General features: G+C 39.0%; 1 protein-coding gene across 1 annotated transcript; it reads left to right on the top strand.

Moving 5' to 3' along the window:
• The first annotated feature begins 433 nt into the window (after positions 1-433).
• adprs (ADP-ribosylserine hydrolase) lies at positions 434-23,313 on the top strand. Its single transcript, XM_033045193.1, has 6 exons — positions 434-646; positions 4,431-4,527; positions 10,128-10,335; positions 11,997-12,181; positions 19,948-20,042; positions 20,851-23,313. Exons 1-6 carry the CDS (start codon positions 472-474, stop codon positions 21,162-21,164), a joined length of 1,074 nt encoding a protein of 357 aa, XP_032901084.1. The 5' UTR covers positions 434-471; the 3' UTR covers positions 21,165-23,313.
• The last annotated feature ends 1,570 nt before the right edge of the window (positions 23,314-24,883 follow it).

The raw sequence follows: 24,883 nt of genomic DNA, 5'->3' as shown, positions 1-24,883 counted from the left end.
TGAGTTACTCCAGCACTTTATGAAGGAAGAAAGGTGCTGGGTTGACACCGAAGACAGACAAAAACAGCTGGAGTAACTCAGCGGGACAGGCCATATCTCAGGCTAGAAGGGGTGGGTGACGTTTCTCGGGCACTTTGTATCTATCCCGCTTCATTACCTGATGTTGGAGCTTTGTCAGGGTGGAGTCGATGGGTAGGCGTCCCGCTTTATATTCGCCGAGGACCAAAGACATCTTTGCCAAGGACATCTCCGTCCCTGCCTCGCGGGACCGGCTCAAACCGTCGCAGCACGCGCGGCTCGCACGCTCTGATTGGCCGGGTTGCAGATCCGATTGGACGCTTGCGGGCACTCGTCACCCCGCCCGCTCTCCCATTGGCCGCGGATCGACCTTGTGTGCGATTGGACGCCGCAGAAGCCAATCAGCGTCCGCCCTCTCGTCTGCCCATCCGCCCGCCTCAGCGTCGAGCCAAGATGTCGGCTGTGAGTAGGGCCCTGACTCCGCCCAGTCTCTCTCGCTTCTGCGGGGCCATGACCGGGGCGCTGTTGGGCGACTGCATCGGTGGGGAGTTCGAGGGAAAAGAGCTGGTCAGGATGCAGGATGTGATTGAATCCGTTCAAGCCTTAGAGGAGGAGAGGCAGGAGGAAGGTAAAAAGGCTACGTTGATGGGCATTGGCAGCAATGCACTGACAACCCGGCGGCACGCTGGAGGTTCGCCGTGTTTGAGCGAGCTGTTGACAGCCAACAAAGTCTTTATACATTTATTTTATTCCACCGTGAATAACTGCAATATTTGAGAAACTATTCATTTAATTTATTTCATACATTCTTCTCCAATGCGTTTCTCGGTCCCACGGATGTAACGTTGCCATCGTTATTATTACTTGACAGGTTTTGTGTGAAGTTTAGTTCAGGTTGTCAGTTACTTAAATTTGAATGGATATTGCTTGCATCCTTCTTCTTAAGGAAATGCATTATTTTCTCTTTGTTAACTTGCATTTCCTTTTAATGTGTGGCTAGTGTTCAATTTGCATCAGTAAACAAGAAATTGCCGTTCTGGTCCAACTCCAACCAGTTTCCATTTGTGACTTGGAAAAGATAGAAAATATTTATTCAAGGAAAAATTGATCATTCATCCATTTCCCTGTGAAGTGATGTGGAGCTGTGACTGCAGGTGTATAGTTCCTTGAAAGTGGTGGGGTAGATAGGTTGATCGAGAAGGCTTTTGGTACCTTGGCCTTTGTCAATAAAGGTATTGAGTATAGACGTTGGGATGTTACGTTACAATTGTACAAAATGCTGGTGAGGTTGCATTTTGAAGTATTGTGTTTAGTTTTGATCCCCCTGATAAAGGAAGGATTTTATTAAGACACCCTTAAGAAAGAGTGCAGAGAAGATTTATGAGGATGTTGTCAGGACTCGATAGCATGAGCTATACAGAGAGGTTGAGCAAGCTAGGGTTTGATTCCTTGGAGTGCAGGAGGCTGAGGGGTGATCTTATAGAGAGGTGCATAAAATCTTGAGGGGAATAGATAGGTTTAATGCACAGGGTCTTTTACCCAGTGTAGGGGAATCAAGAACCAGAGGACATGCCCATATGTGTATTTTTACAATACTGGAGAGTTTTTGACGAACAAGATTAGTATTCACTTTTTTACACTAATACGATGTCCTTCACAAAAATCTACCCATCATGTGATACCTTATAAATAGCAGATATAACTTGGATAACTTGAAGACAGAAAGTCAAAAAATCTTTTTTCATAATAGACAATATTTCATCGTTTTCCCACCATTTTGGATACCAAAAGTGTGACATTAAAAACTCTGCCACATTTAGTCATGAATATTTAATTCATAAATAAACTTCATATTGCCCCTCTTACATATACGTTTTGATAATGGCCTAGGGAAATATCTTCATCTATACTAGGAGAAAATACAGTAACATAAAGGTAATACAATACAGTAAAGACTCCGTAACGGTCATTGTGCTTGGTGTCCATTGTCACAACATCAGTTATCGGGGTCGGTACCTCCGTAAGTTAAACCACAGGAGCTCCAAACCTCTAATGCTTTTCAAACACCCAACGAGGTATCCTATGGTAGTAGCGATCTTTGGATGAGTGGGGGAATTTTTTTCCTGCAGTTCCAAGACTCAACCTGGAATATTATGTTCATACCTGGGTTCACCATACGTAAAGAAATAATATCTTACGTAAACATTTTGCAGCAAAGATTGAATTGTGGTATGATGAGTTTGTCATTTATGGAAAGACTGTCTTAAAATCAGGAATCTCATTCATGTTTCATACGAGATGTTTTTACGTGGGGAGTAGTGAATCTTTGACATTTTAATTTGAGACGTGCAAAAATGCTCAGTCGTTGAGTGTAAAGAAAGCAGATTGATAGATTTTTATGGAATCAAGGAATATGGGGTTTGTGTGGGAAATGGAGCTAAAGTAAAGAGATCAGGCATGGTGTGGCGCACCTCCAGGTATGCTGGTCCTGACCCGTGTTGCTGTGTGGAGTTTGCATTTTCTGTCTGTAACTGCATGGGTTTCCTTCAGGTGGTCTGATTTACCCAACATCTCAAAGATGTGGGAATTTGTAGGTCATTTGGTCACTGTTAATTGTCCCCAGTTTAAATGGGATTTATGGGAATGTCGGAAGAATAGATTACAATGAAAATGGGCAGGGGAATGAGTTTCTCAGAGTTACCATAGACATAATGGGTCATAAAGATGTTGCATATTGTGCAAGTTGACTTGTTGAAAGTGTGTAATCTGTACTGTGAGAGATAAAGACAAAATTGAGTTGTTTCCTCGGCTGGGGTGTCTCAAACCAGTGGCGAGGTCTCAATCTAAAAATGGCTGACATTTCAGGGCAGATGTGCAAAATCTTTTTATCAAGAAGTTAGTAAATCTTCAGAATTCTGTTCTGTAGAAGAGCTACAGAGGCTCATTGGTCCAATATATTCAAGATAGATATTAAAGCTATTAGGAGAAAGGAATAAATGAATTTACTGCAGGAACGTGGCAATAAGATTAGAAATGAGTCCTGATCGCATTGAATACGATTGCATGCTTGAGGATGACATACTCCTACATCTGTTTACTTTCTTATGATAAGAAGAATGCTCTTATTGTATATATGAGGGGGTGAGAGTATGATGAATGGAGGGTATTATATTTGGTACTCACAATGTGGTACTTTTAATGGCAAATCTAAAAGTAGTTTTGGTGGCCTCTTTGCAGAACACCTCCGTCCATCTGTAGGGGGGGACCCTGAAGTGCAATCTTCATACTTTGTCCACTTTAACCTTCTTCCTTGATCTCCTTTGTGGCTCCTACATAAGTTTATGGAGCAACTTCTGGTATCTGATCAAATATGTTCCAGCCCAAATGCTTCATTGAATTCAACAATTTCAGGCAACCAACCCTGTTTTTGTCAGTTCTGCTGAAAGGTTGTCAACCTCCAACATTGACTCTGCTTTATTCTCTGCATTGATTCTGCCTGAACTGCTGAATATTTCCAGCATTCTCATTTTAAAATGTGAAGGTCTATCTACTGTGAATACAACACAAGAAGTGTAATGATTTGGATAAATGTGCCACTCCAACTACACACAAGAAACAGCCCATTTGATTGGCATTCCCACCAGCTTTGCTGCTCCGTGGTTGCCGTACATCTCATTTGTGAGTTGAGCTGCTGCAATTTGCCAAAGCATCTTTGACAGCAGCTCCCAAATCGGCAACCCCTACCTCTGAGAAGTAAAATAGTTGCAAGTGCATGGAGCTATCATTGCTTCCAAATGTCTTTCTATCCAGATCTGTTGTTATTCTATCTTGGTTATCATTGAATTCCCTATGTGACAACATTATGGAGGTTTTTTTGCATCACCACCATCTCCAACAATTAGTTGGGCACAAAATTTGTATATGCCAGTGATATCCACGTGTACAGAATAATTAAATAAAGACATGTACTATGTACTGGCCGTACCTAAGTTATGAACAGGTTCCATTCCGGAGAATAGTTCGTAATCTGATTTTTTTGTAAATCGGAAATTAACAAAAATAGTGTGTGGGAGAGGATTGCAGAAACAGTTGTGATGGGGGAGCAAGCAGGCTCGGGTAGAGCGGCCATCAGCTGGCCTCACGGTCTCAGAGAGATAGCGAGCAGTTCTGATCAGCGCTTCCAGCTCTGCTCAACCCATCTCGTGAATATTGCGGTTTAGCGGGGAGATGGGGTGAGAAGGCATGCCGAAATGCCCCATTCCAACCCGGCACAATATGCCGGCAGCAGCCAGCAATTCCACAAATCCATCTCTCCCTGCTCTCTCAAATACCCAGGGAAATATCCTTCTCGTCCCCAAGCCTTAGTTGATGTCTTACAACTGATTGCTTAACACAATTTATTTTACTTTCAGGTTCATTAGTGTATTCAGATGATACGGCAATGACTAGGTGTGTGGCACAGTCGCTGATAAGTAAACAAGACTTTGATGAAGTGGATATGGCTAAGAGGTAATGTTTTACTGAAACTGAGGCTTGGGAATTCTTTACTTGTGATTTTATTAAATTATCATGCCTTATTCTATTCTGGCACTAAAATTGTAAATATGATCATATAACTTCCCATTGTATTTTGTATACAATACACCTTATTGATTTGTCACAACTCCTGAGATTTGACTTTTTATTGTTCAAACTCACTTATCTACAATAATAGAGAAGAAAGGCACCTTGAGAAACCACCGACTTGTCTTTAACCATTTGCGGTGCTTGTTTGTTGTACAGTTCACCACTCTTTGTTGATGTCATGGAATTAGTATGCTTATCAGATCTTTATTTAATAAAAACATTTTATGCTGTTTGCTGGTTTGTTAAACTTTTTTCCTGGAAGCAAACACTTTAATCCTTTCTTGTATTTTGCGTGTGCTGTGTACAAATAGCAAGCATGCTTCCACATCTCTGGAAGGTGATCTGAAAATGCTCAGTAAGCTATTTCAAGGTACACAAAAATGCTGGAGAAACTCAGCGGGTGCAGCAGCATCTATGGAGCGAAGGAAATAGGCAACGTTTCGGGCCGAAACCCTTCTTCAGACTGTCTCCTCCCCTTCCTCAGCCCTCGGGCTGTCTCCTCCCATCTCTCAGCCCTCGGGCTCCTCCTCCTCCTTTTTCCTTCCTTCTCCCCGCCACCCCCTATCAGTCTGAAGAAGGGTTTCGGCCCGAAACGTTGCCTATTTCCTTCGCTCCATAGATGTTGCTGCACCCGCTGAGTTTCTCCAGCATTTTTGTGTACCTTCGATTTTCCAGCATCTGCAGTTCCTTCTTGAACAACAAGCTATTTCAAGGGTCTGGATTAGCTCCTTCAGTTTGCTGTTTTCCCAAAGCCACTGTTTCACTATGGTAACATACAATTTAGCGTTGTGGAAGGTGACAATAGAGATTTTGGAGTCACAGTGTCCCTTCAGTTTGCAATGCCTTTTAATGCAATAGTGGCTGATCGGTGGCATGACTCCATAAACACACTTGCCTTGTGAACCCTATTTAAATTAACAAAAATCTCATAGAGTTCATTTTCCTTGAGTCAAGTAGCTATACAAAACAGAAATAAGCCATTTGGCCCACCATGTCCATGCAAACCAAGTGGGCATACTGGGCTAGGTTTATGTTTAAGTTTATTATCCTTCCTGCAAGCCAATTCTGAATCTATTTGGCTAGCTCGCCTTGGATTCTATGCTGTGTAACTTTCCAGACTTTCCTACAATGCAGGGACCTTGTCAAAGCCCTTTCTAAAGTCCATATAGATAATGTCCACTGCCCTGCCCTCATCACAAAAGGTGAGCTTTCAAAAAAAACTTTTAGGTTTGTGAGACACAATATCCATACATATCTATCCAAATGCTGGTAGATACTGTGCCTAAGAATTACTTCCATCAACTTTCTCACCAGTGCCGCCATGCTCGCTGACCTGTAGCTCCTGGCTTGTCCTTGCTGATCTTTTAAAATAATGGTACAATACTTGAAGTCTTCTAGAACTTCACCTGTAGCTATAAATAATGCAAGTATCTCTGCAAGAGCTTCCACAATTTCCTTCCTATCTTCCTGCAACGCGCAAAATACATTTGGTTGTCCTCGGGATATTTATCTACCTTATTGCGCTTTGATGCTCCCTCTACCTCTTTGGCAATTTGTACATGATCTACGAACATCACAACTCTTATGCCTTAATTCCTTAGCTTCTATTCCAGAGGAAATGGATAAGAATTATTCATTAATGTCTCTCCTATCTCTTATGGTTCTACACAAAGACTGCCTCGCTGATCTATTTAGGTGACCAATTCTTTCCCTAGCATCCTTTTACTCTTAATATACCCCTTAGAATCTCTTATTATTTTCCTTTACCTTGCCTGCCAGCTCTATTCCATTGTCCACTTTTAGCCTTCCTATCTGTCTTTAAGTGTACTCCAAACTTCTTGTACTCACAGAGGAATTTGTTTGACCAATCTGATGAATGCCTCCTTTATCCTGACCAGATCTTCAAAATCACTCATCAACCTCAAAATTAAACTAAACTAAACTAGGGTTCCCTAAATGTGCCAACCTATCCCTTCACCTGAACAGGAACATGTTACCATGTTATCTTGCTATCTCACTTTTGAAAGCCTTTCACTTGCTGTTCCCTTGCCTGCAAACAGACTCTCCCAGTCAACTTCTGTAAGTTCCCGTCTAATGTTTCCAAATTGGGCTGTGCCCCTATTTAGTGCCTTAACTTGTGGAGAAGTCCTATCCTTCTCCATAATTAGTTAAATGTAATAGAATGATAGTTATTGGTTCCAAAGTGATTTCCCCCACCGACAACTTAAGTCGATAGTCCTGTATTGTTTCTGTGGATTTTGTGCTTTAGTGCATCCCAATTTACTTTCTAATATGCCTGGCATAATTTTTTAAGGTTAATTCCCTAATTCTAAAGTTTCCCTATCATAAAATAATGTTTTGTTATTTGCCCCACCAGTTTCCCCGAATACCTTAAAATCTTATCTGAAGAAGGGTTTCGGCCCGAAACGTCGCCTATTTCCTTCGCTCCATAGATGCTGCTGCACCCGCTGAGTTCCTCCAGCAATTTTGTGTACCTACCTTAAAATCTTAACTGAGTAATTCCTTAACATTGTAGATTGCAACTATGTAGATAACCTCTCCTCATAAGTAGAGTCCAGTTATCATTCTGATAGATCTATACTGCCCATGTTGGCTCCCAATAAACCTTGTATGAGCAATCCATGGCTTTATATACCCATCGTATTACTTTAACATCATACTTCTTCTTCCAGACTATTTTATATCTTAAAAATCCAAAATCTATTTGCCTTTTTGATTTTTTCTGTATCTTTCCTAGATCCAGAATGGATGGCTTGTCTCCGAGCTGTATTGAAATCTATATTCCATAGGCGTGTCCAATTAATTCGTCAAAAGGTTTAGTGAATAAAGTAAAATTAATCTTTACTATTAATCCAACTATTTTCCAGCAGTATATTTCAATTTGGATTATGTATTTATAATAAAAATCCACCAGGATATTAAATAAGTATTTGTACACCCTTTTGGCCATCACTGAAGACTTCCCTCTGTAGGAGATCCCTGATTATAGTAAACTTTTTTATAACTGGGTTTTAGTGTTCTCAGGCCGTGATTATGTATTGTACATGTAACATACTGCTTGGGAGACAGCTGGTGATTTATGTTACACAAACAAGGTAACCTAATAACTGTAAGGGTCATTCTGAGTGAATTGAAAAGCCAGCCTCTCCTGTTAGAGTATTCTGTACTTAGTGGATTGGCGTTAATAACGTAGTAAAAGTGTAAACGATCAAATGAATTATCTATTTTTACTCTTGAAAATTGAATTAATAACACAACATAAATGATGCATTCTTTGTTTTCCTGTTGGTATTTGTGGTTTTTGGGCAAGTGAAAAACAAAGTGCTTGAGAACTCGGAGGGAGACGCCGTGTCCATGCGGGGAAATGGACAGATGACGTTTCGGGTCAGGACTCTGTGCCTGACACTCTGAGTTCCTCAGCAGTTTTGTTTTTCACGCCCAAAAACCACAAATACCGACAGGAACAGCATCTGTAGTCACTTGTGTCTCTATGATACATGTTAGTATTTTTATGGAGGGTCCTTCTTTTTCCCCTTTGTCTCTTAACCAAGTGATTTATCATTTTTGTTAATTTCATATTTCATCTGAATTGACCCAGCTGCTTTCTGAACTTGGCCTTTAAAATCCTTTTGTTGAAAGAGTCAAATAATATTTCCTATCTGTGAGTTCTGGCAAAGCTCCCAACTATGATCCTTCAAGTCAGCACATAACTTATTCATCGGTCATTAGATCGTGCATTACTGAAAGCTGCTGTCAGCGAAAACTCCTGATAATTCACGGATCACCTTGAAGGCTGTAGACAATCACATATTCTTATCCAACCTTAACTTCCTCAATTTTCACCCCACAAAAGCCCTATTCTTGACCTCTGTGGTTACTGACACATCCAATTTTTTCCCATGTTCCATACTTAAGGTTAGTTTATTGTCATATACACACCATGGTGCAATGAAATTCCTAGTTCACGTGAAGGTCCTAGAGTAAACATGGGAATGCTCTATGGACTTGCAGCAAATCTTTAACAAGGTTTGAACTGAAAGGCTACTAAATATTTGCATTATATAGGGTTGGGGTAGGTTAGAGTAAAAAGATTTTGGAAAAAAATATTAAGATCGGATCCTGAATGGGAACATGAGACAACAGATGCTGGAATCTTGAGCAAATGTCTTGAGGGTTGCATGTAATCTGTCCATTTCCCTCCTAAGATGCTGCCTGACCTGTTGAGTTCCTCCAGCAGTTTGATTTTTTTTCCCCACAGATTCTGAATGGGTGATGTTGATCCTCTGTGTTTAGTTCTGAGTTCACTTCTTTGAACTGAGTCAATCATCAAGTTGGATATTGGCTTGGAGGAAATAATGTCCGAACTTTCAGATGATGCCAATGTGAGAAGTGCAGTTAATTAATTTTGAATATTAATGGAGCGATACAGAATTTTGTGCCATCGAGAACTGAATTAAAAAGGAGCAAAAATAGAACAACTTTATACAAAATATAAAGGTATGCATTTCTTAATGTAAGATGATGTGACCAAGTTGAAAGCATTCTATATGGATAGAAACATAGAAAATAGGTGCAGGAGGAGGCCATTCGGCCCTTCGAGCCAGCACCTCCTTTCATTGTGATCTTTGAGAAGCCTGCCTTCTCCTCATATCCCTTGATTCCACTAGCCCCCAGAGCTCTATCTAACTCTCTTAAATCCATCCAGTGATTTGGCCTCCACTGCCTTCTGTGGCAGGGAATTCCACAAATTCACAACTCTCTGGGTGAAAAAGTTTTTTCTCACCTCAGTCTTAAATGGCCTCCCCTTTATTCTAAGACTGAGGCCCCTGGTTCTGGACTCGCCCAACATTGGGAACATCTTTCCTGCATCTAGCTTGTCCAGTCCTTTTATAATTTTATACGTTTCGATAAGATCTCCCCTCATCCTTCTAAACTCCAGTGAATACAAGCCTAGTCTTTTCAATCTTTCCTAATATGACAGTCCTGCCATCCCAGGGATCAATCTCGTGAACCTACGCTGCACTGCCTCAATCAGAAGGATATCCTTCCACAAATTAGGAGACCAAAACTGTACACAATACTCCAGATGTGGTCTTACCAGAGCCCTATTCAACTGCAGAAGAACCTCTTTACTCCTATACTGAAATCCTCCTGTTATAAAGGCTAACATTCCATTAGCTTTCTTCACTGCCTGCTGTACCTGCACACCAACTTTCAGTGACTGGTGTACAAGGACACCCAAGTCTCGCTGTACCTCCCCCTTACCTAACCTAACCCCATTGAGATAATAATCTGCCCCCTTGTTTTTGCCGTCAAAGTGGATAACCTCACATTTATCTATATTATACTGCATCTGCCGCGCATCTGCCCACTCATTCAACAGTTTATAATTGCTTATCTTTAGGAATTTGTTTGACACAGCAACAAAGTTTTTATTTTATTTGTGTTCTTCAATCCCTCAGGTTTGCTGAAGAATATAAAGAAAATCCAAACCGTGGCTATGGAAGTGGTGTCATTCGTGTATTTAAGAAGCTTCTTAGCCCAAACTGTGTTGATGTTTTTAAACCGGCGAGGGAACAGTTTAAGGGAAAGGGCTCCTATGGAAATGGAGGTGCCATGAGGATCGCTCCAATAGCACTGGCATATCCAGATATTCAGGATGTTATAAAGGTCAGCTTAATGCATATTGGATATTTTTTAAACAGCTTTATTTTTGGTTCTTTCTTTCTCCACTATTTCCTCTTCTCCAGCTCTTTGGAATCTTCTCTGGATAGAATTATAAGTATTTTATGGTTATTGTTTGTCTATTAACATTACCACTTTAACAGTTGTTAACAATGGATGCCTGTGCTTACCATTATATATTGGCATATATGTATATACCATTATATATTTCTTTGAGCTTATTGTTAACCATGTTAGATTACCATTCAGCCCAATTGCAATTGGACTATAAAAATAAAATGGCTCCTGTATGGTTAGGGGTGGGTGAGGGCAGTCAGCAGTTGAAGCAGCTCCTTTGGCTGGCTATTAAAATTTCATTTTATGCTAACTAAATAGTTTTTGTTCACCTGCCAGAGTTTATCTGTACTAGTGGATCTCCTGGGGCATTGCTTATGGTAAGTTAGATGGTACTCCTGTTTTTTTAAGACAGGAGCATTACTTAATATGCCACAAGTGTACAAGCAAGATGGAGCTTTCAAGTCATGGGTCTATTAGTAATCAAAAAGCACTGCACTAGAACAGGTGGGAAATTCCTTCAAAATGTTTTTTTACAGGAAGAACTCGGATTATGACAGTCGTGGATTCCTGAGAACTGTTCGTAAGTCAGAAACGACCAAAAACAGTTTGTGGGAGAGGATCGCAGAAACAGCAGCGAACATGCATGGGGAAAGAGACCTTCAGCTGGCTTCACTGATCACTGAGTGAGCGAGTCTGTTTCATGCTGGTCTCCCAATTGCTTCTTCCTACGTATGGGGTGCCCATAAGCTGGATGTGAACCCATGGAGAACCTGTATTGCAGAATGGAAGAGATTTTTGAAATGCAACTTTTTGGTTTTATTTTTTTAAATTGAAAGTTGATTAAAATATTGAATGAAATATGGCAGTCATTTCAGATGTGAGTCTAGGAAGAGCATTATATGTATGTGTGGATTTTCTGAATCATTGCTCTGGTTGAGATTGTTGATAGGTTGCAAAGACCTCAAAGAGAAGGTTATGTAAATTGATGGAGCAAATGCTGTTGCTGACTTCAAATTCTGACCCAACATTTTAACACCATTGAAGAGTTCAGGATTCTTTATTTATTACTTGTGGACAATTGTCCTGATATTATCCCTATAGTGTTGTTTTGTTGTAAGGAATTATCTTATTACTGCTCAAATTGTTATTGTATAAAAACTAATATCATTGACATGCCTTTCTTATTTTATCTTTCCTTTCACTATTCATGGATAAAACAAATAACATGTCCTGGCCCAACATAATGTATTCATACTGGTGAATGGCTGATCTATTTAAGCAACATTTGCAGTTAAGACCACTTTTGAAACAACTTAAATTATTGTTTTGACATTCCTGTTCATTGAACTTAGAATTTTACATGTGTTTTTTCAAAGGTTGCATTAGCTCTGGAGGAATATCTTCATTCTAGTTGGTAAAATGCAAGGAGCATACAACTTTCATAATTAATCAGCTAAAGGAAAGCAGTGTTTCTACTCTCAGGGCAAATTAGCTTGAACTAATTCAACAATATAGTTCTTTATCAATTAAATTAGAAGCAGGCACTGTCATCTTCTACAATAATACTGTTTTGTTTTGTTGTGGGACAGTTTGCAAAGAAAAATGCCGAAGTGACCCATGCATCCTCACTGGGCTACAATGGTGCTATCTTGCAGGCCCTTGCTGTTCATCATGCCTTGCAGGGGGAGTTGAAGGAAGACAAGTACTTGGATCACCTCATTGGGGAAATGCAGTTGATCGAGAATGATGAAAAATCTCTTTTAGATGCAAAAGAGTAAGTACAGACCTAGGGTGGCCTCTTGTGGCCACCACTTTATTTCTCCAATAATTTAGTGTTAGAAGTTCTTATGGTCTTGTACACATAGTCTAGGGTTAACCTTGTGAATAAACCCAGGTTGAACTGCATTGAAGAATAAAAATATTTGGCGTACAATTGTTTTTTACCACCAAAGAATGTATGATTATGACAGAAATGGGGTACAATTAGTTAACATCCAGCATCCTGTCAACTGATAGATTTACATCTTGAGGAAGGATTCTGTGAACATCTGCCTATTGTAAGTTTTTGGTCTATTTCTATTTTGTGTTATCATACCATACCATATTTCCATTAGTGTAGAATTCAATGCAGTGTAAATTCTTCTATTGTTAAATCCAGATTTTGATCCAGATATTAGAATTCAAAGGGAATTGTGTATCCCAACTATATTTACCACATAGAGACACAAAATGCTGCAGTACCTCAACGGGTCAGTCAGCATCTTTGGAAAAACTGGATAGGTGATGTTTCAGGTCAGGATCCGTCTTCAGACTGATTGCAGGGGGGAACGGGAGGAAAAAAAGAGAAAAGACGAGGAAGCCGGACAAATCACGGCTGGCGACAGATATCCTCGGCGAGGGGATTTCCTAATATGCATATTGTTTGATAGAAGCAGGTGGAAACGCAAAAGAAAACATAATATTGAACTGTAAAGCATATTTAAAGATTTCTGGTGGAAACTAGTGCAAGATCAGCAAGGGTTCAAGGTTCAGTCTGAAGAAGGGTCTCGACACGAAACGTCACCCTTTCCTTCTCTCCAGAGATGCTGCCTGTCCCGCTGAGTTACTTCAGCATTTTGTGTCTATGTTCAAGGGAAGGGGGGGCGGGGGGGGTGGTGGCAGGGAAGGGGGAGGTGTTTGCAGAAGTTACTTAAAATTGGAGAATTTAATGCTCATGCCGTTGGGTTATAAGCTTCTCAGGCGGAATATGAGATGCTATTCCTCCAGTTTGTGTGTGGTCTCACTCTGGCAATGGATGAGTGCCAGGACAGAAAGGTCAGTATGGAAATGTGTTCTGAAGAATTTACTAATTTCATGTCCCAATCTATTGAAGAAGCATTTTCATTTGCTGCAAACTATCTTGTCAAGCTTTGGGAGTTTGCTTAACTTTGCATCCAGAATGAGTTATACCTTAAAACATAAATCTATGTACTTGGTATTGTTAAAGTTTTCTGAAAATCACTTTATTTTAATTACTAAGTATTTCAATATTTCAACTAATATGAAGGAAAATTAGACCCATCTACAAAAATAAATTAAAGAATGTCAATAAAAAAGGCTAATCTTAAGTTATTAAAAAAAGTCGAAATGGTATTGTATAATTTAAGCAGCTCACGGGTATTGGCATTTTGTGTCTTCAGCAGATGTGCTCTGTCTAGATGTTTTCCTCTACACTTAAAGTTGGAAATGTATTTGAGCCAGCTAGTTGTCCTGCCATTTTGGGGTAATATTAAGATTTGGACAATAACCTGCAAGGGAAATGTTGAAATCTTGTATAGTCAGAGACCATAGTTATTTTTGATGACCTGGGCAGGAGGAAAACTGACACTTGTGTTACAACAAAGAATGTAGTTATCAGTATAGTCTCAAGTTGTTCTAGGTATCATTTAAAAAAATCAATTTGTAGCTGAGGATGTACATATTACAATAGTAATATCATCACAGTGTATAAGGCATATGCCGTAGAAAATAAAGCATCCAATATGCTGTTTGCAGCATGCAATATGCTTATGGCTTTAGATCTATGTTGCATTGCCTTCTTTAATAATATTAGCTCATATTGTGGTTTTATTTAATTTCTCTCGCATTGTTCTCTCGGTGGTTTGTTTAACTCGGAGGAAATTACATTTGGTTTCCTTAATATTAGCAAGACTGTCTTTTAACCAATTGTCTAGGAGCATGTGATGAACTCAAGGTCACTCAATCGATGTTTAAAGCAACCATTATCTTACAATTGCCAAGTGCAGTAATTAGCTTCTGTGATTTCTAGCCCTGATATTGTGTGTATATGCAAGCTGAGATGGCTCTGGTAATAATTACTGGTGACCAGAAGGAATATTTAGAATTTGTAGGAATTGTATTGTTTCCATAATGTAAGATCTAGCATAGCCGTGGGGCGTCCAACACTCAATTCAGGCCGTATTTTTGTCACATGCAAGAAAGTTGAAGTACAGGTGCAATGAAAATCTTGTAGCAGCATCATAGGTGCGTGTAATGTACATGCAACTAGAGAAATGTTTGAATAATATTTCCTTCTTGGAGAGCTATGCAATTTCTCTTACAAAAGCTGCAAAGAGATGAAAAGACCAACATGTTCCACAGTAGCATGGAAGTGACAACTTATAAATTTGTATTAACATTTTGGAATAGCCTTAATGGCTACGCATGCTCATTGCCTTCAGCCTTGCTCAAGAAACATGTAAAACATCTGTACAACATTAATGTTGTCAGAAAAAAGACACAATGTACCGGAGTAATTCAGCAAGTCAGGCAGCATCTCAGGAGAACACAGGGAGATGGGGTTTTGAGTCGGGATTGTTCTTCAGTATGATCCATGATCTTTAGAAACGCTGCATGACCACTGATTTACTCCAGCACTTTGTCTTTTTTTTTTGTAAATCAGCAATTGCAGTTCCTTATGTCTCCATTTATGTTGTGAACATGCATTCTTGTCAATATGTTACCAATTTATGCAATTTCTATATAATTTTGAAATTTTTAATTAGATTTTACAGGCACCATTTCAGACCCTTTCATGGCTTGAATACAGGCCTTTTTTAATTGCTATTGATACCACAAATTTAAATTCAACTATAACTTTTGACGAGTTATCTGCTGAATAATTTTGATAAGTTTAAAAATAGACAACAGGTGCAGGAGTCGGCCATTCGGCCCTTCGAGCCAGCCATTCAACGTGACCATGGCTGATCATGGACAACTAGTACCCTGTTCCCACCTTCTCTCCATATCCCTTAACTCCACTATCCCTAAGAGCTCTATCTAACTCTCTCTTGAAAACATCCAGAGAACCAGCCTCCGTCGCCCTTTGAGGCAGAGAATTCCACACACTCACAACTCTCTGTGTGAAAAGGTTTTTCCTCATTGCCGTTCTAAATGGCTTATCACTTATTCTTAAACTATGGCCCCTGGTTCTGGACTCCCCCAACATTGGGAACATGTTTCCTGCCTCTAGCATGTCCAAACCCTTAATAATCTTATGTGTTTCAAAAGAATCCCTCTCATCCTTCTAAATTCCAGAGTATACAAGCCCAGCCGCTCCAATCTATCAACATATGACAGTCCCGCCATTCCGGGAATTAACCTCGTGAACCTACGCTGCACTCCCTCAATAACAAAAATGTCCTTCCTCAGGTTTGGAGACCAAAACTGCACACAATATTCCAGGTGTGGTCTCACAAGGGCCCTGTACAACTGCAGGCGGACCTCTTTGCTCCTATACTCATCTCCTCTTGTTATGAAGGCCAACATGCCATTCACTTTCTTCACTGCCTGCTGTATCTGCATGCTTACTTTCAGTGACTGATGAACAAGGACCCCCAGGTTCCGTTGTACTTCCCCTTTTCCCAACTTGACACCATTTAGACAATAATCTGCCTTCCCGTTTTTGCCACCAAAGTGGATAACCTCGCGTTTATCCACATTAAACTGCATCTGCCATGCATCTGCCCACTCACCAACTTGTTCAAGTCAACCTGCATCCTCATAGCATCCTCTTCACAGTTCACACTGCCACCCAGCCTTGTGTCATCTGCAAATTTGCTAATGTTACTTTTAATCCCTTCATCCAAATCATTAATATATATTATAAATAGCTGCGGCCCCAGCACCGAGCCTTGCGGTTACCCACTAGCCACTGCCTGCCATTCTGAAAGGGACCCGTTAATTCCTACCCTTTGTTTCCTGTCTGCCAACCAATTTTCTATCCATGTCAGCACCCTACCCCCGATACCATGTGCTCTAATTTTGCCCACTAATCTCCTATGTGGGACCTTATCAAATGCTTTCTGAAAGTCCAGGTACACTACATGGCTCTTCCTTGTCCATTATCGTTGTTACATCCTCAAAAAATTCCAGAAGATTAGTCAAGCATGATTTCCCGTTCGTAGTTCCATGCTGACTCGGACCGATCCTGCTACTGATATCCAAATGTGCCGCTATTTCATCTTTTATTATTGACTCCAGCAACTGCCCCACCACCGATGTCAGGCTGCCACCGATGTCACCAAAACGGCAGATTATCGTTATTCCTTTGGGGATGGGAGCGTAGTTTATGTTCTAATCAGTTTTGAACTTAATAAACCATAACATTAAATCTAATTGTTTCCCATTTAATTGCTTTTCCTAATTTGCTGGCAAGTCAACTTGAATTACTACTTATCCAGTACGCGGTTAAGTTGGTGCTAAAAGAATGTCAAGCAGAAGAATAATTACATACGCTTTGTGGTTGTTGCTTTGTCTTTGGTGTCTGTGCTGAATGGAATACTTAATTTTTTTGAATCCGTTGGATTAAAATTCCTCTTCAGTTGATATGAATTCTTGGCTTTCTTGTAATGCAGGCATTATTCAGCCTTTGTAATGTTGCTGTTTTAGCATGAAGGGAGTAATAATCTAGCTATTATTATGATCTGTCTTGTATTGTGATTATTATGGCAAAATCTGAAGCTTTCACAATCATATGGCATTTCTTTAAAAGCTGGGTGGGAGTAATCCTGTTTTTTTTTCTCCCCAAAATTATTTTCTATTGAGAAGTTCCCAAGGTAATCTGTTTGAATTAATATTCCCTATATAATCTTGGGATATTAGGGCTACATTACAGAATTATTTGGTTAGGGCAAAAAACAAGAGAAGCATGAGTGGGTTAGCATATGATGAGCGTTTGATAGCACTGGACCTCTACTCGCTGGTGTTTAGAAGGTTGAGGGTGGACCTCATTGAAGCTTACAGAATAATGAAAGGCATAGATAGAGTGAATGTGGAAAGGATGTTTCCACTGGTGGGAGAGTCTAGAACCAGAGATTATAGCCTCAGAATTAAATGGCGCCCATTTGGAAAGGAGGTGAGGAGGAACTTCCTTAGTCAGAGGGTTGTTAATCTGTGGCGGGCTGTGGAGGCCTATCAGTGGATATTTTTAAGGCAGAGATAAATTCTTGATTAGAACGGGTGTCAATCCTGAGGAGGCGCTGTCCTGTACGGCTGCCTGTCCTGCAGCTGTCCGTTTTTTTCACTTCTTTTTTATTATTTTTAGTACGTTAAAGTGTGTAGTCGGGGGGTCTAATCTTTTTATGTGTGGGGGGTGGTGGGGGGGAAGGGGGAAACTGCTTTTTCAAGTCCCTACCTGGTCGGAGAGGCTGCCTTCCTCCGAGCAGCACCTTCGACCTGTCCTCGCGGCCTACCAGCGGGTCCTGGAGCGACGTTTCCTGAGGGGACCTGGCCAGAACCTCGGCTTTGGCGGCGGCACAGCGCTGGAGTGCTATTGCGGAGCGGGCGATGCCTTTCCTGGGTCGCCGCGCTGGAACTCCAGTATGCCGGGACAGCCGATGAAAACATTGTGGAGCCGCGGTTCTGTGGAGCAGCCAGCTGCGGCGCTGAACTTTACACCCCGGAGCCTGGGATCTCTCGCCGAGATCGCTAGTGTGTGGAGCTCCGTCAAACGCGGTCTGTTGGCTTGGAAGCCGCGGTCTCCAGTAAGAAGGCGGCCGTTCCTGGCACCCCAAGCCGCTGAGGGTTCTCCCGACGCCGGAGCACCATCACCCGGCGAGAACATCGGGCGCCGTGGCGGCGACTGTGGAGGCCTCAATAGGCCCGACTCTGGGTGGACAAGAGGATGGGGACTGGACTTTGTGCCTTCCCCCACAGTGGGAACCACTGTGGGGGGATGTTTTGTGTTTTGGTGTTGAACTTCTTGAATGCTATGTTGTATTTTTATTAGTGTGCTGCAAGGACATCTGAATTTCCCCTGAATAAGGGGATTAATAAAGTAAATCTAATCTAATCAAGGGTTATGGGGAGAAGGCAGGAAAATGGGATTAGGTGGCAGAGATCAGCCATCATTGAATGGCGGAGTGGACTCCATGGGCCGAATGGCCTAATTCTACTACTATAACTTGTGAACTTTTGAATCCAGTTTTTTTTCTTTAGCTGTATTAGCTTTTAATATATTTTTTCCTAAATTTAAAATGGGTGTTTTATATTTTCAATTTGTTAAATGTAATATTGACTCTCCATTCCCGTTGTCTTTACTTTTCAAAAAATACTTCATCTGATTCTTCTCAAATATTGAGCATGCATTTTGCTTTCAACTTGAACATGGCCATAGTGACCTTAAGAATGAATAACTTTGTACAGAAATGAGCTAACAAGTTTCATAATATTTTGAGAGGAATCTGAGAGATGAATTTTTTGTTTGGTGCTTAAATATGCACGGAGTATTCTACTTCATTACCATGGGTCATCCACATTCTCAGCTCAGATGTGATTCGTGCACAAATGTGCATTTTGCACATCGCTTAACTTGAATTAACGAGATTAACTTGAATTGTATCTGTGATTTGTTACATGATAAATTATTCTTAAGTTTCATAATAATAGGTGCACAAGAAGCAATGTTTTCACGAGCTGGATGTAGCGAATATGTTTCAACTTCCTTTTAAGTGGGATGGTGTGTCATGAGTGGGCTAGAGTGTGTGCAGGATTTGTGGTTATTTTGATTTGTTAAAAATTTTGAGGAGTTAAGGTCTTTGGAAATTCTTCTGCAAGATCATACTTAAAATAATAAATCTATGAATCATAATAATTCAACCTTGAAAGAAGATTGGAATAGGATGTACATTTTTTATATCCCAGGGTTAAGGTTTTGAAAGAGCCTTGAAGTAATTAATTTTTAAAACTTGCTTATGTTTGCTGTGAACATATAATAGATGCATTTGATCGGGGATTGGGGTGAGATATGATCTTTTTTATGGAGCATAGTTGGAAAATGTGATCCTGGCACGATTAACTGCTATTTTAATCCCGTTTATAAAAAAACGGAATTCCCGCAAAAGAGAACATTTTTATGCTAAATTATTGCAAAATAAGTGATTTTCTGTTTTTATGTTACACTTGGAGATTTCTTGCAAAAGTGTGATCTGCTCACATTGCATATTCATATTTGCACTAATGTGACCACAAATGTTTGAGCTTGCCTGTTCACTTGCTTTCTAATACGAGCAGCTCTGTGTTTTGTTTTTGCAGACAAAGCCCATTTGGTCCTCTTACTGGCTTGCTTTTACTTTAAATCAATTAGCAATTTTGAGTGCATACTATCTTCTCTGCTTGAATAGCTATGATTAAGTATGTACAAGATAAGGAGTTTTGTCATGAGCAAGATTCAAAGCAGTCACAGTAAAATTGGATTTCATAAAATCTGATTTAAAATGTGGAGATCTGACATCGTAAGAAGGGCCAAGTGGATATTAAGATTTGATGTTAAGATTTTATATTTTTATTTTAAAAAAATACTCCCCTTACAACGGATCACAATGATTTATATGCGATTCCTCTGGAGAATCTTAAATATTTGAGAAAGAGATAAAATTGTTTCTTTGTAAGCACATTATAACACTTTTCCACAAAATTTGATGTGGAAAACCTATTAGAAGCAAAGAGCTCTTCCCTATTTGGATACCCCAATAGTTTATTCTCTTTCCTTTTTTTTTCTAGTTTTCAAGAATTTCCCTTTTGCAGTAGATTGAAGAAAATGAAAACATTTTTATCACGAACAGATGTTTCAAAAGAAGAGGTCATTAATGAATTGGGTAAGAGTGCTGTTTCCATTTTCTACAAACTTGTGTATTTAGTTCTAGCTTTATTAATTTGCAAATGTATTCAGTTTTGTAGAATGGCAGGAAAAGAACAGAGAATAGTTTAAGCTGAAATTTTTTTAATTGGAAGTGAAGAAAGCAGCTGCTCCCTGCCAATCTTATTTTTTGCATTTAACTACATTGTTTCAATGCCCAGAGAATTTTTGAATTTACGAATTTAACTGAGAATTGTAGGTTTATGAATATTGTCAACATATTTATCACAAAATAAAATTTTAAATATCTTTTGCAATAAGAAAATTAATCACGTGCATCTCTTTTCTTTGTAAGACTAATATTTACAATTTTTGAATATAATCAAAGAGGCACTGTCGTCTTTCCATATTTTGCCTACATTTCAAATTTATGCTGGAGCTTTCACCATTCAGTGTGAGATGAAGGGGAGGGAAGATCATTCCATAGTGTTGCAGATAAATATGAAATTTTAATCTTGAAGCTGTAATGCGAAATGCTTTGTTTTCTGCATTTCTGTTGGCATCTTTAATATGAAATGCCGCAGATGTCCACTCAGTTCATTGTTTTGTTTTCTGCACACAATGATCATTCTTCCTCATGCCATGTGAGAATTTCTGCTTTGTTTGAATATCAGGCGCAAAGCCAACAATTCCAGCAGAGTCCTGTGTTTCTGCAATACATCTCAAGCTAGTGCAACTCTTAAATGTATTCTGCAATGCTTTGTATCTTTTATAGATATTACTTGTTTCTACTATGCCTGTAAGGTTTGTGCAACTTTTGTTTTCAGGAAATGGGATTGCAGCTTTTGAATCAGTGCCAACTGCAATTTATTCCTTCCTGAGGTGTATCAATCCTGATCCAGAAATTCCAGAAAAGTACAATGGGCTTGAAAGGACAATAATCTACAGCATTTCACTAGGTGGTGACACTGATACAATTGCCACAATGGCAGGAGCCATTGCTGGGGCTTATTATGGAAAAGATCACATTTCACAGACTTGGCAGAGGAGTTGTGAAGCATATAAAGATGCAGATTATTTTGGGGGGAAATTGTACGAAATTTACTGTCGTCGCCTTGCTTCTCCAAAGACAATGGGATAGAATTTAATTTAAGAACTGTCATTGTCATTAAGAATATATATTCAAATCTCAAATGAATATATGTGGCTGTGAAAAAGAACAGGTCATTTCTAAATCCAGTTAGTTACTTTATGGGTTTTATTCCAATTGAGCAATCAAAAAGTTTGTATTATATTTCAAAATGGTTGATATTGCTTTAACTTTAACAAAAAATAACAGAAGTGTTGCAAAGAAACTTCAATTGTAATTATTATTCCTTTCTATACAACCATACATCTCAGACAAAGAGTTATATGTATAGAATTTTAATTCCTTATTTAAATGAATTTGTTACGTTGTCTGAACAAATTAAGGATAGACTGTAGTTACTGGTATCTTGACTATATTTGGAGCTTCAGTCATGAAAATGTTCCTTTTGCCAGGACAGTAGGTTTGTGATTCCTTCACTGCTAAAGTGCTCTGTTTAAACCTTTTGTTATGAGTTTGTTACTTAAACATCACACAAACTCCACCATGATACTAACCATTGTATCACTTAACCTAAATATTGTAGTAATTTGATTTTACAAACCTGGGATTAGGGGTTGCCTGTTCTCACCTAAATGGAGATATGGTGATAGAGAGATAGAAAAGTTGCACCTGCTTAGTTGATACCCGCTGGTAGCCTAGGTTGTTTTTTTTTTTTGCATTACCCAAGCCATATATATGTACGATAACTGGCTGTTGACTTTTTTTTTACAAGGATCTGTCATTGTTTCTGGCAGGGCATCCCATCTCCTAAACCACCATAATTATTTTACCTAATCTTTTCCTTTTGTCCTGATGTAATACTAACTTGTAAGCTAGCAGAAGTTTTTTATCCTGATTTTTCTTGGTTGGAACTCTACTGTCTTTAATACAAGCATATAATATCCATTCCATCCATTTTGATGGAAGATATCAGTTTCTTTATATTTTGTGTCTAGAGCTTCTCCTCCTGTTTATCATAATTAACTGACTATAATATTTAACTGCAGCCTAAATGTTTAAATTTGGTTGTATTACTTTTATATGAAAGGTTTTTTATAAAACTTAGGATTAGATATTATTTATTAATTGTATTAACTTCTCATGTTTTAAAAGTACTTACTTGTTTGCTTTGCCTTGCATATTAAACTATTTTGGCTGTTGATTATCATTCATATGCATATATGTATAGAGCTTAGTTCTTCAAGTGTATTTACCAGCATATAAAGTATTGCAGTGAAATTCCAGTAGTACATTGTCCAACCATTCAGAAATCCTGTTGGTTCAATATCTGGATCACCCAAGGTGACCCATCACTGCCTGCCCGTGGCAGTGCCACTTCCCCTGTCCCTCACTAAAATATTACCACGTAACAACTTTTTTAAACAAAAGTGAATTAGAAAATCTGCTGTCTTGCTCGACAAGTCCCATGCATAGCAGGTTAATGATACGTTGTTGCATTAGAATTAAATTATTCATGCTAATAATATAAAATAGTTTTATTGAAAGAATTATACCACTGAAACAGATTATCTGGACTCTACCTTGTCGCAGTTTCTGGGAATTCACTTTGGACAAATTGGCTCTTTCCTGTATTATAATAGTAACTGTGCTTCAAAAGTACTTCACTGACTGTAAACATATTCAAATGTCCTGACAAAAAGAAACAGATTTACAAATGAGCAAGTTTATTTTTCTTGATTTGTAAATGCTTCCCAAGTTTAATGCTTTCCCAAAGCATGCCTGGTGGAATTAAATTGTTTATGTAAAGTTTAAAGGCAGTAGGGTGAAGGGATTAGGTGTCATTGTAGCTTGATATCTTATATGCTTTTGTGTTAAATTCTAGAGGGGAATAGAAACATATGCAATTGTACATGCAGTCAACAACTAAATAACCATGAAATACTTTTCGTGTCACGAATGCATAAATGTAGATATTGTTATTGTCTAAAAATAGACTGTTTATATATACAGATTCTGTATATTGGTCCCCATAATATGCCTAAATCGGTTTAACTTTGAAGTGCTTCGAGCCAATCAAGATAATAAAGATGTTTGCTTTTGATTTATCTGAGCGAGGTGTGGATAAGCTTTACTGTATGTCCATTATACGTACGATATGTAACATTGCCTGCTGCATTTCATAATAAAGGAGTTAATTCTCTTGGGATTTGGGAATTCAGGTAAATGCAAATGAGGATAGCATGCTTTTGAAGGAACTGTTCTGCAGTGTAAGTCTTACTATTTACAGATAGCGTATTGCAGGATGTAATTGTGATATATCGAAATCATGGTTTTCAATTTCTTGGCCATCATGGGCAATGTGGCTGTCATGTTTGGGCTTGGTTTATGTAAACCAACTTTCTGTACATCAGTTTCAAAATGTGGTTTTAACAGGATGTGACATGAGCTGCACAGTGTGCTCATTGGGCCCGAGATAGTGAACCACTGATTTGAACCATCCTTTCATTCTTCAGAAAATGTACCAAACGTATCACGGAGAAATCATTGAATAGGAACTGGGGACTGTACTGTCCTGCCTCATTCTGGCATTAATCTACTACTGCCCCTAAGGTCATATGGTTTGGGAAAAAATCCGTATTGAGGTTTCCATTTAAGCTATACACAATAAATGAATTGGTCAGTGTGACTTACACTTGTCATATAGCCTCCCCACTCAATCCCCAAGTAGTGCAAGGTGCAGCAGTTTTTAACATTTTCGAAAATATTTAATATAGATCTTAGTGAGGTTTTTTTTAAAGTGTCAGGTTGTGTTAATAATTTTATTGTACCACAAGTAGTTGCATTTCATTCTGGGTGAACTATGCCAATTCCATAGCAATAAAAACAAGTGGATTTCCTTTTCTCAGTTATGATGTGCTACAGAGTTAATCAATTCTTAATACTGCTTGTTTTCCCTTTGGTTCTTGACTGAAATAATCACTAGTTTCACTGAGGAAAGTGAGTTATATTGGGTTTCCAGCATATTCAGTGGCTGCATGGTGGTTACTATTTAGAAAAGATTTGCATGCAATGGCGACAACTCTATTAAATCTAATTTCACCTGATGGGCTGGTTTCCACTCTTCATAGCAAGTCAAACATTTTAATGAGCATCTTTTATGAGTTACAGTCCTTGCCATTAATCCAGTTGTTGGTTTCATCATAAATATTAAAACAAACCAACCTGGTTTTGACCTATTTTTGCAGTAAAGTTCAAAATCTCAAAACTGTTTATGTGAAGTTTAGCGTTGTGCTTCAAGATAGTATTTCCCTGGAAGAATATTAGGCTTGGAGAAGTTGCTGCAATCTATGAGGAAAGTCCATCATTTAAGAAAAATAATCATGTCTTCCAGTTGCCTTCCTTGTTTGATACAAAATGCTGATCGATTTTGGTGCTAGAGAGGATAGAAGAAAACACAACCATATATAAAAATAGTCATTCAGCAAGTGTACTATGAAAAGACTGGGACGAATTGCTCCGTCAAGATTCTTTCTCTGAAGATACAGGAGTGGAATTTCCACATCATAACCTGTAAAAGAGAGAATAACTTGTTTGGTAGTAGCTGCAAGAAATGATATCCTTGGACCCAAATTACTCTTTATATTCACTACTTTGTAAATCACAAATATCCAAAGGAAATCTGCAACTACTGCACTCCATTGCATTGTTTTATGAATCCATTCAAAATATTTCATAATTTCTTTCAATACCTCACTGCAATTAATGTTTCT

This window comes from Amblyraja radiata, chromosome 27, assembly GCF_010909765.2.
Source record: "Amblyraja radiata isolate CabotCenter1 chromosome 27, sAmbRad1.1.pri, whole genome shotgun sequence".
Taxonomy (NCBI): Eukaryota; Metazoa; Chordata; class Chondrichthyes; order Rajiformes; family Rajidae; genus Amblyraja; species Amblyraja radiata.
The sequence above is the reverse complement of the archived record's forward strand: the minus strand, read 5'-3'. Positions and strand labels throughout refer to the sequence as shown.

Coding starts and splice junctions, on each gene's coding strand:
- adprs (XM_033045193.1), top strand. CDS start 472: ATGTCGGCTGTGAGTAGGGCCCTGACTCCGCCCAGTCTCTCTCGCTTC. Junction 10,336..11,996: donor ATATTCAGGATGTTATAAAG/GTCAGCTTAATG, acceptor GTTGTGGGACAG/TTTGCAAAGAAAAATGCCGA. Junction 12,182..19,947: donor TCTCTTTTAGATGCAAAAGA/GTAAGTACAGAC, acceptor TTTTTTTTCTAG/TTTTCAAGAATTTCCCTTTT.